The 11,678-nt window shown below is 21.1% G+C and overlaps 5 protein-coding genes across 5 annotated transcripts, besides 10 other annotated features; 1 reads left to right on the top strand and 4 right to left on the bottom strand. All coding sequences in view use genetic code 6, as the record gives it.

The window, feature by feature from the left end:
- Nucleotides 1-395: 395 nt before the first annotated feature.
- Nucleotides 396-447: a microsatellite.
- Nucleotides 448-533: 86 nt separating this feature from the next.
- On the bottom strand, nt 534-1,782 carry IMG5_150790 (hypothetical protein; the record flags this gene model as incomplete). The annotated part of the gene is made up of 2 exons (XM_004030871.1): nt 534-612; nt 694-1,782. One exon carries the CDS (start codon nt 1,780-1,782, stop codon nt 745-747), a length of 1,038 nt encoding a protein of 345 aa, XP_004030919.1. The 3' UTR covers nt 534-612; nt 694-744.
- Nucleotides 622-677: a microsatellite.
- Nucleotides 1,783-1,926: 144 nt separating the features above from the next.
- Nucleotides 1,927-1,987: a microsatellite.
- Nucleotides 1,988-2,565: 578 nt separating this feature from the next.
- IMG5_150780 (hypothetical protein) lies at nt 2,566-4,016 on the bottom strand. Its single transcript, XM_004030870.1, has one exon. The coding sequence runs from the start codon at nt 3,309-3,311 to the stop codon at nt 2,757-2,759; it is 555 nt and encodes a 184-aa protein (XP_004030918.1). The 5' UTR covers nt 3,312-4,016; the 3' UTR covers nt 2,566-2,756.
- Nucleotides 2,571-2,729: a microsatellite.
- Nucleotides 2,572-2,729: a microsatellite.
- Nucleotides 2,574-2,660: a microsatellite.
- Nucleotides 2,671-2,729: a microsatellite.
- Nucleotides 2,677-2,728: a microsatellite.
- A 213-nt stretch (nt 4,017-4,229) lies between the features above and the next one.
- Nucleotides 4,230-4,254: a microsatellite.
- Nucleotides 4,255-5,176: 922 nt separating this feature from the next.
- Nucleotides 5,177-5,212: a microsatellite.
- A 922-nt stretch (nt 5,213-6,134) lies between these two features.
- Nucleotides 6,135-8,326, bottom strand: IMG5_150770 (hypothetical protein; the record flags this gene model as incomplete). The annotated part of the gene is made up of 5 exons (XM_004030869.1): nt 6,135-6,250; nt 6,308-6,966; nt 7,040-7,124; nt 7,196-7,663; nt 7,714-8,326. The coding sequence occupies 5 exons, from the start codon at nt 8,324-8,326 to the stop codon at nt 6,135-6,137; spliced, it is 1,941 nt and encodes a 646-aa protein (XP_004030917.1).
- Nucleotides 8,327-8,354: 28 nt separating this feature from the next.
- IMG5_150760 (hypothetical protein) lies at nt 8,355-8,717 on the top strand (the record flags this gene model as incomplete). Its single annotated transcript, XM_004030868.1, has 2 exons — nt 8,355-8,437; nt 8,510-8,717. The coding sequence occupies 2 exons, from the start codon at nt 8,355-8,357 to the stop codon at nt 8,715-8,717; spliced, it is 291 nt and encodes a 96-aa protein (XP_004030916.1).
- A 621-nt stretch (nt 8,718-9,338) lies between these two features.
- Nucleotides 9,339-11,678, bottom strand: IMG5_150750 (hypothetical protein; the record flags this gene model as incomplete). Its single annotated transcript, XM_004030867.1, has 3 exons — nt 9,339-9,359; nt 10,191-11,038; nt 11,381-11,678. The coding sequence occupies 3 exons, from the start codon at nt 11,676-11,678 to the stop codon at nt 9,339-9,341; spliced, it is 1,167 nt and encodes a 388-aa protein (XP_004030915.1).

Below are 11,678 nucleotides of genomic sequence, written 5' to 3'. Positions count from 1 at the left end.
GGTTCAACAAAAAATTTAGATAATCCAATAGCTTGAAGTAAAATAACCAGTTGAAGAGTCATTTTAAAATTCTTTTAAGAAGAGTTAAAGCCTTTAGTATGCAATCCAGTTTATTTAAATTTAAACTATAATATTTTAATATAATTTTTTTTCGATTTTAAAAATTATTTGAAAATTTTAAAATCAATATTTTTTGATTATAAAATGTAATGTAATAATTAATTTTTTATAAAAATTAGAAAGTATATATTATATATATAGATAAATACAATATATAAAAATATATTTAATATTTTATTACGTAATTTATTTATATTATTTTTATATCATGACTTATATATATTATTAATATTATTTATTAATTTATATTGATTTAAGAAAAGATATATAATATTAATTTATATAATATAATAATATAATCAAATTTATTTAATTAGATAATTTAATTTTTTGAAAAATTACTTATTCAAACAATATTTAATTTATTTTAAATACATTATCAATGATATAAATAAAAATAAATTCTATTTCAATAATATATGAATTCTTTTTACATTTAAAGTAAAAATCATTACATTAAATAAATATTATAAAATAGATATAATTTTATGACTAAATTTAATAATTTTAAATATAAAGATAAATATAAATTTAAAATAATAATAAATTAAAATTTATATTTATATTTTTTACTAATATCAAAAAATTTTTGTGAATTTTTTTTTCTTCATTTAATATTTTTTATCAATATTAAAACATTTGTTTGAAAGGACATTTTCCTTCTATTTTCTTAGTTTATTTATCTGGAGTATTAAATATATTCCAAAAACTCCAAGAAGGTGTATAATCTCTCCATTAAGGTCTTTCTTTCAAATCATTTTCCATATCCTAATGTTAGAAAAATAATTATTAATCACCAAATTTACTTGTATTAAGTTTACTTTTCAAAAATATTTTTCCTATTTTCTTTTAACATCCATCTTCAGGGTTTTCAACAGCAAAAACTTCATAAAGAACAGTTTCTGCGGGAATAGTTTTCAATTAATCAGTATAATAGTTTTTAAATGTATCAGAAAACATTTCTTTGATATTATCAGGAGCTCTAAAAATCAATTTCCAAGGATATTTGACATTATCTACTGCTTTTCCGTTTTAATCATGTGAAGCAAAAGCTTTCAAGCCAACAGTTTAAATTTATTTTGTTGCAGATGCGAATTTTTAAGAGAGTAGTTTTAAAGATAATCCTGAGGCAAGTCCTATGTGATTTGATATTTCTTCTGCAAAAAAATTCCATGAGGGTATTCCATTAACAGAATTCATAGCCACTAAATTAGCAGAAGGTTATCCATCAACTAAATATTTCAAAGCAATTCCAGGAATAAAATTATTTAAAGGTTCCTTGGTTGGATTTGGTTTTTTAGCACATGAAAGTCTAATTAATAAACTGTCTGCTCCTTTGAAGAAGCCAGTGTAGGGAGTATCTGGTTCGGCTTAAAATTAAGCATGAGCTACATTTCCGACTGAATGGATAAACTTTTTACGACCTTCAGGGAATTAGTCTGATTAGAGATTCATTGTGACTTTCATTGATTCAGTGAATATACCAGCTAAACTTAGAGTACTAGGGAAATTGCCAGGAGTAGAGTCTTTTAAGATTTCTTCTAAGAGTTAAGAAAGTTTTTCTTAACGAGTTTATTTTTAGTAATCTTCACCAGAGTATTTTTGGCAAGTAATTAATACTATGAGGCAGGTTAAGGCTAAAATTTTTAATAAATTGTTCATTTTTTTTATATTTTTTTAATATATATTTTTAAATATAATAATTATTTATATGAAATAATATTTGTTATTTTATTTATTAAATATTGAATAATTTTTATTATAAAGATATATTTAATAAAAAATTTAAAATAATATATGGTATTTTATATATATATATATATATATATATATATATATATATATATTTATATATATATATATATATTTTTAAATTGTGATTAATTATTTTAATGTAAATAAATTTATTGTTTTAAGCAAAATAATTAATTTTATTTTTTTAAACATATAATTTTTTATAATTAATTAATTAATATGTAACAGGACGAATTCAAAAAATTATATAGTGATATTATTGAAAAGCAAAAGCCGATTGATTTTTCATTAAATAATATTTGTGAAGTCAAAAAAATTATAAAAGAAATACATAAAATTTTGAAAAAAAAAAAAATAGCTTACGATAGAAGTAGCAAAAAAGAAGATTAAAACCGCAAATGAAAAACTATTCATAAAAAAAGTATTAATAAATATAGCATTTTTTTAAAAAAATGCTAGCCTTTTCGAAAGTGAAGAGGTTCTTAATTATTTATATAGAGAAGTCAAATATAGATTTTACGAAAAATAATCTGTAATTTTTCATGAAGGAGATATTGGAGAATAATTTTATATAATAATAAAAGGTAAAAAAAAATATATATATATTTTACTAAAAAAATAAAAAGGTTAAGTATGGTGCTTAATGAAAACTGTGCCTTAAAACAAAAGAATAATCTTAATAAATATAGTAAAATTAATAACACTAACACTAAAACTAACACTAACACTAAAACTAACACTAGCAATAAAACTAACACTAACACTAAAACTAACACTAACACTAATAATAACAATAATAATAATAGCAATAGCAATAACAATAACAATAACAATAACAATAGCAATAGCAATAAGCGAAATTTTAAAAAGATAAAAATACATCAAATTAATAATAGCCTATTTAATTACAAGATAATAACATTGATGATAATTAATTTTTGTCTATTAAATATCCAGATCGAAAGTTGGTCAAAATTTTCTCTTAATGGGAATCTTTTGGAGAAATTGCTTTAATAACTTCGTTACCAAGGTAATATAAAATATGAATAAATTATATATTTAAAATAGAACTGCGTCTATAGTGTGTAAAACAGACACACATTTATTTGTTTTATCGAAAAATGGCTTTGATAAAATAATAGGAGAATTAGAAAAATAAAAAATGTTAAACAAAATTAACTTTATGAAGCAGTTTGCTTTTTTTAAATATATTCCTAATAGCAAATTAATGAGTCTTTTAAGAGATTTTAAAGAAGAAACAATCCTTAAAAATAGATATTTTTATAAAGAAGGGGACTTAATAACTGATATTTATTTAATAAAATCTGGAGAAATAGAAATAACTAAAAATATGAAAATAGAATATATTGATAAAGTAGAAGAATAATTTAATTAATATCAATTAATTAAATAAAAACCTAAAACAACAATTGCATTAACTATTTTATCTCAAAATTCTTATTTTGGTGTTGATGAAATCTTCAATAAAAAATTATATAGAGTTACAAATGCTTAATGCATATCGGATTAGGCGGTCATTTATAAATTATCACTATAAAATTTTATTGATTGTTAGAAAATATATCAGAGTTCATAATTTAAAGAAAATAATAATATTTTTAAAGACAATTGGATTAATTAAAGGGCAAATGAAATCGCATTAAAAAGGAAAGAAAGTAATGCAAAAATATAAGAGAATAAAAAAATTAACGAAACATATATAGAAGATTGCTAATTTTAATAATAAGGTTAGGGAAAATTAAATAGTAAGGCTACCAAATTCAAACCGCCTTTACTTAATCCTATAGAGTTATTTAATAATTAAAAATATTCTACTGATAATAATGCGAAAAATTTCAGTTTGGGGAATTCTCCTAAGTCATCGTAAATCGGGAGATTTTTTGAAACATTTAGGTATAATAGTAGAAGAATTTTAAACCAAAATAGTTAAAAATCCTTAGTGAGAATTAAAAATTTGGCTTGGTAAATGAAGAAAGCTTAGGAAGATAGGAAATATAGGTAAAAATTTTTATTTGGGAAAAAAAATTCGGAGGTTAATAATTATTTTGAGAATATTTTAATTAATAAATAGCCGATAAAATACACTTAATTTTATTTTAATTTGAAACTTTTATATTAATAATAAAATAATTAAAATGAGTAATAAAATTTGTTGGATAAATATATTAAATAGAAATAAAATATCAATTTTAACACTTTTTCATTGTTTAAAAAAAATAAATAATTTTGAATTGATTTTTTTTTTTATTAAATAATTATAAAGATTATATCAATATTATATTTTCTTTATTAGTGAATATTTATTTTATAATTAAAAAATAAATCTTTTTTATATAAAATAAAATAAAATAAAATAAATGGATTATAATTTCAAATATAATCCAATCCCTCGGTAAAGAATGGAATTGGAATAATTTTCAGAACAATAAAAATATTATTTAGGAATGCTTTCAAAATATTCAGGAAGAACAAATAAAACTGATGTTATTTCTGTAAATATGAATACTTCTTCAAAAGAGGATTTAGTTAAAGAATATTTTTCATATTTAGATATAAATGAATAAGTAAAATGGAATGACAATCAACTATTATTAAATAAAAGCTAATAATAATCATTATTTTTTAGTAGTGCAAGTTTCGGGACAGCAATGATTTATTATATTATTACTACCCCAAACACAAAATCTTTGGCATTTTAATCAGTTTAAAGTGCTTTTATAGCAGGATTTGTAGGGTTTTTCTATTATAAAATAAAACAAGCTTAATATAGAAAGGAATTACATCATTTTTATGTTCTTACACTAGATAGAATTAAAGAAAAAAGAAGATAGTATATATAAAATTGATATAAAAAATCGAACATATAAAATATAATTATTAATTAATTAATAAATATTAAACATGTTAATTAATAAATAGAATTTATTTTGATTAATTATATGTGTTTAGTCATTTAATTCAATTTTTAAAATATAAAAAACCTTTTTTATTTATTATATTATATATATTTGTTTAACTTGTTAATATTAACTCTAAAATTATATACGAAATAGTTAGTTTTAAATAAAATTTGATTATAATTTAAAATTTTAATATTAAAAATAACTAAAGTACATATAAAAAAATTTTTTTACTTTAAATATAAAAAAAATAATTTAATAATTAATATTACTATATTTATAAAAAAAATTAACTAATGAGAGCATTATTTTTTCTTTAAAATACTTAGCCTTATAAATATTTTTAAATTTTTAAAATGGAAATATTGAAAATAATATTTAAACATAAATTTATAAAAAAACAAAATTTAATAAAATTTTCATAAAATAATTGTAAAAGTTTTAAAATAGAAGAAGAATAAAAAGAAGATGATATTAATTTAAATAGTAAAATAACCCGAAATTTTCAACTAAAATTTAGTTTTTTATTTCAACCTGAAAATCGAATTAGATATTATCGAAGGCATCGAAGGCACAGGGGCTATTAGAATAATTTTATAGAATAATATGCAATGTTAAATAATAAATAGTTAAGATAAAATAACTATTCAAAAATTATTTTATTAATACAAATTATATTGCCATTTTATAAAATATGAAAAATAGTGTAAATAATAAAAAATATCAGTAATTAGTATTAATTAAAAAATATGAATTATAATTCAGATTATGAGTACATAAGTACTTTTTACTGCATTTAATGATGATCTATTTTTGATAAAAGTCTTGAATTAAGTAAAGATAAAAAAATTAAAATAGCAAGCATATTCTAAGTGAAAAATAAATCACTTTTATTCGTTTATTAACAAAAAATATGAGAAAAAATGATTTAAATTTGATGTGAGTTTATATAAAATAAAGAATATTTTTTTTGGAAAGTTCTGGTTTTTAATTATAATTAAGTTCTAATGGAACTTGTATAATTTAAATTCTGCATTCTTAATTGAGTTATTTTATTGCTACAACAAATAAAAAATGAATTCAATAATATACATAGAAGATATAATTTATTAAATAAAATAGTATTGAAATAAGTACTTTTAAAGTATTTAATTGGCATGAAATTTACTGAAAATAATAAAATATATTTATAAAGGTAAATTTGATATTATACTATAATATATATATATTATAATATTAAAATTATTCATAATTTTTATATTAATTTATTTAATTATAAAAATACATATTTTTTTATTTTATATATAATAAATTCTTTGTTGTATTTATTTTTATTTTTCACATAATAATTTTTGTTATAAAAATAATTAAAGAGAAACAAATTAATTTTCCATTTGAAATAAGTCCACCTCCATATGGTGAACTTAAGACTATTTCTTCATAAACTTATTCACCTTTAGAATAAAAAAATATTTAATAAATTTTAAAAATGAATATTATATAAAAATTACCATATATAGGTATTATAGGAAAATGATTAGCAATAATATAATAGATCTTATAACGAGTATTTGGATTTAAATCAGTAATTTCAAATTTAATTTGCTATCCATTATTGTAGACTGCTTTAAAGCATAATTCTGCTTTATAATTAATATTATTTTTGCACGAAACAATTTATTCAGGAGTTGGTTTTTTTAAAAAGGCTATTGGGGAGTCATAAATTTAGTCTTTTACTGGATCATATACTGCTTTAGCATATCTTTCAGCAATAAAATAAACTTATCCATCGGTACTTAATTCAAGCTAATCAATGATTAAAGCAGAATTATAGGCAGTTCCTTTTGTTTTAAAAGATATATTCACTAAATTAGGAATTTAAAAATCATCAACTTTGTTTTAAGCTTATATATATTTAAACTTATATGAGTAAGCAGTTTGCGAAATATAATTAATGTTAAATTTATTTTTCGCATCTTAAATTATATTCATTGCATCGTATAAATCTTTAAGAACATTTATTGATTGATCATTTTCGAATTATAAATCAGGAATTAGATAAATATTTGTTGATTTATTTGCATTCGAGTTAATTACTCCTTTGTATTTAAAATAATATTATTCAGGCATTGCATTTCTAGAACAACTTAATCCATCTGCATTAATTATACTTTTTTTTATATATAAATTTTATATATTTTCTTTTAATTTATATAAATATATATTGTATGTTTTTTTTTTACTTTTTTATTCTTGTTTATGATTAAGATACATAAAAGCACAAAACATCATTTATATTATCAGAAAAAGCATATTTATTAAAAGAAACTGTTATTTTAGTAAATGGTTCCCATTCTAAAAATAAATTTATGTAAATATATATAAATTATAAAATATACCTAAAGTAGTAAAATTGAGACATTGTTCTTCTGTAGCTTATCTAAACTCAGTATCAAAATAAACGCAAATTATATATTTAGTTTCTGGAATTAATTCATCAATATCAATATAAGTTTAATCAACATTACTTTATTTAAAGGCGATTAAGCCAATTCTTTAATCTTTTTTATTTCCTTAAAAAATATACAAAATATCTTAGGTTTACTAAATAATAGTATTCGATTCTTTGATAAGAATTTTTATATCCTCTAAACTTTTAGATACATAATTTTCAATCACAGATATATTCCAATAAACAACTCCATTAGTATTTGCTTAGACTAGAAATTTAGCATAACTCCTTTTTGTTTAAAAAACGCTTAGATTAAGAGTAGGTTTTATTGATTTGTCTTTTTGAACTACTTCAGCTATTATAACATTTGTACTTTTATCTTTAAATGCTAGTTAATAAGAATTTTTATTTATGCCTAATTATTTAATATTAAAAATAAAATAATATATCTAAAAATAAATATACCACTAAGTTTCATGTTAATTTCCGTATTAATAGCTTAAACATTACTATTTAAAGCACAAAAACTTAAATACCTAAAGGAAGTTTCTGAATTAAAAGTTGAAGTAAAAGTCGAGAGTTCGATATTCATTTCCAAAAAATTCGCAAATTCATATACAATTTCGACATTTTCATATGGTACATTTCCTATTTAAATCTTTTCAGGTAAAGAACATCCTCCAAGAGGAACAGTAATAATTTAAGGCATTTAAATAACTACAGGAGCATTCATAACAAACACAATCATATTATCGAAAACATTATAAATTGGTTTAAGTCCAAATTCTTTCTTCTTAATTTATAAACTGTAAACTTTCTCCAATAATTCATTGCTTACTCCTATCCTAAAAGCTTATTCTTAATCTCCTAAATATACGTATATATCCTAAGAAACTATTTTGAACCCTGGAGCTTCCAGATTTATTAATAAATTAGACTAAAATTTTGACAAATTAGAAGTTCTTATATAAATTTTATTTGAAAATGTCCCCTTTGTAATTCTAACGTATTTACCTTCTTAACCTCCTTCTTCGATTTTCAAATAATTACTTTTTTCTTTAAATTCTATGTTTTTCATTTCATTAGTTTAATAATTAGACCTACTAATGACATATTGTTTATTTTCTTCAAAAATCGACAAAATCATATATGACATATCTACTAAACCTGGATCTGGTGGTGTAGGCACGTCTTTTATATAAATTTTAATACTTTAAGTATTTTAAGGAATGTTTTAGTTAATTTTTCCTTCTATATTTAGCCCATTTACCAAGCAATCTTAAGTTTAAAATTAAACATCAGTTAAAGTTTAAGAAACATACGATATGGCACACTTAGGTTTTGGATTACTTATAAGTGTGGAATATTGGGTCGGAAAAACTATAGAAAAAGCTGAGTTTATGGGAAAAGAAAGACTTGTAGTAAAAATTATTGTGTGGTCAGATTTTCCTCGTGTATCTTATTTTTGAACAGTTACTTCTTTTATAATTAAATATTCATAATTTGCAGGAATTCTTTAAATTTTAGGGGGTATCAAGTGTATATATTCGGAAAACGAATAGTCTTTTTAATTATTTATGGCAATAAAAATAGTTTCGTTTTTATAAGAAATATTATTTCTATCAAGGTATTAAGGACCTAATAATCCAAAAACGTATAATTCGAAAGACTCGCCAGGAAGTACTAATAAAGGCGAATTTTTTATTTGCAGCCTGAAAGGATAATCTGGATCGTATTCACAAGTAGTTTAAATAGAATTCATTTTGCAATTTATATGCTTTTATATATCAGTTAGGGCTGGTGAATAATAAATAGGAAAATAAATATAGAGAATACTAAATCCATCAATTTAACTGTCTTAAATTGTTATTTCAAATACAAATTCCTATAAAGAACCTTCAAGTAAATAATTGGATGCTTTTAAAGTTATTTGAGAGTTAGTGGTTGCTAATAATTAAGGAAAACCTACTGTAGTATCATAAGTATTTGTTATAACTAGATTTTTATCAAATTCTCGCAAAAATTGCACTTTGCAAATATTGTTTACGTTTGAAGGTGGTAATTTTACGTTGTTTATTTAAATGAAATAATCACCTGAAATAAATTGTTCTCTATTAAATATTATAATATATATTATTTATGTTTCAAATTTTACAGCAATATCAAATTGTTTGTCATTTGAAAATAAAGAAATAGATAGTCGATCAGTATTTACATTTGCATCATTTAAATCGGAACCCATATTCACTACCAAAAATTCGTTATCATATAAACTTCTGGGGGTATTGAATTTAATTTTTAGTTAAGCATAGGCTTAAAGATTGAGAATATTGAAATATATACGAGAAATTTTTATATACTAAGGCGAAAAAAAATTCACATTAACCACTTTTGTCAACTATTCAATCATTACATTCCCTGAAACATCTCTTATTTATAAAATAATACTTTTGTCTTAATCTCTTTCTATTTCGATTCCCAAAAAAGTTAACTCGTAATTGATTTCTCCATCATATATTTTATCTTCAGTCAATTTAACAATTAGATTTCTGCTGTCTGATGTTACGGAGCATTATTATAGAATATTTTATTATAAATTTTTTAGAGAGCATTGGTTAGTATACACTTTCATTCCAAAAAATTTTATATTAATTTAAGAAAATCTTTATATTTTATGCGTAGGAGAAAATACTATCTTGCATTCAGTATTTAGAATTCCTTCGGCATTATCTTTTAAAACCACATCTAATAATTTCAATTCGGAAAAATATAAATTGTCTTTTCCACTATTGTAATATTATTTATAGCAATCTAAATTTCCGTTATTTGATGTTATTATAGATAGTAAATTAGGTAGATCATAAGAAAATGGTAAAACAACATTTTTAAACAAAATCTATATTTTTTTTTAAATAAATTAACTTATATATTTATTTATTTACATATCTTCCAATAATACCTGGATTATATTTAATAATTGAAACAACTGCAAACCTAGTCTAACCTTTTCTATCTAAATATCTTAAAGAAGCTGGCAATAAATTTTCATCTAATATTTTAGGGTCAGCTGTATTAATATAAGCATATTCAGATTAATTTTCAAGCCAGAATTCCCAATCAGTAATTATTATTAAAGAAGCTTAACCATAAATAGAAGCACTGACTATAGGATCTTTATTATTAAATGTATCTGATACAGCAATATTTAAAGTAATTTAAGGAGCTGTGGCCCCTGCTTATCCCACAATTTAGATATCAGTAGCATCACATTTATTGTTAGTAACAGTATCTCCTGTAATTTTAGATTTAATCATCGTTTTAGCTTCAAAAGTTGAAGTATCTTAGGTGTATTAGACGGTAAAAATTCTTGATTATTTATCGTAAAAACCGACTTCGATTCTATATTTATACTCATACTCAGATCCTTGTATAAATATTTCTGGAATAATCAATTGGAAATTGTCTATTAAATCTGCTTCTATTGGTAACTCAAATACTATTTTGGCCCATTAATTAAAATAAATTTAGCTTTTAGGATCAACAGTATCGTCTTATCCGGCATAATAGCAACGAGTTTTTTTCAAAGATGACCCGCAATAGAAATCATCTATATTATTAGTAGGCAAATTCATTATATTTTAGAATCCATGATAAGAGTAAATAGACAAAAATCTCACAATATTTGTTTAAGCATTTGAAATAATACCTTTTTTTCCAAAATTATCTGAAGTGATTATATTTATAAATGAAGGAAAACCATAATTTGGATTTGAAGCATTTTCTGATTAATCTACAGTATTTATTAATTTAATAGATAGATTAGGTTTTTTTTATTCTGTGAAAAATAAAAATGTCATAAAATCTATATAATCAACTTTATTAGAGTATAATCTATAGAAAATTTCAAAAATGCTATTTTAATGATTTGAAGCCGATTTTACTTCTAAATTCGAAATTTTAAATTTCAAGTTGAAAGCATTTGCATCTATAGCTATATTATCTTAAATCACACTATATGGAATTTAGGAAATTTCTATTATGTTAAATTAATTGTCAATTGTATTTTCAATAAATTTACAATTATCAAAAGATTTATATTTAAGAACAGCCTTATCAGTATATTAATATTTACAGTTTGTGGAATCAAAAGTGCCTTTTTTTGTCAATACAGTAGGCAAATAAAGTTAAATATAAGAGTCTGTTGACAAGTCAGTAATAACAAACTTAACTTCAAAGTCAAACTCCAAAGGATCTTATCTTTCTAAAACTACTCCTGTTTAATAGATAATACTATTGATTGTACTGATAATACTGTCATAATTTGTTATCATATTATATTTAGGTGTGGAGCCTTCAAAAGAATATTTATCTAAATCTCCAGTAATGCTAAAATAGGCATTTACTTAAAAATATGCTTCATAATAAGACAT

This window comes from Ichthyophthirius multifiliis (assembly GCF_000220395.1).
Source record: "Ichthyophthirius multifiliis unplaced genomic scaffold scaff_1120509251156, whole genome shotgun sequence".
In the NCBI taxonomy this organism is placed as follows: domain Eukaryota; phylum Ciliophora; class Oligohymenophorea; order Hymenostomatida; genus Ichthyophthirius; species Ichthyophthirius multifiliis.
This window is presented reverse-complemented; position numbering and strand designations above follow the sequence as displayed.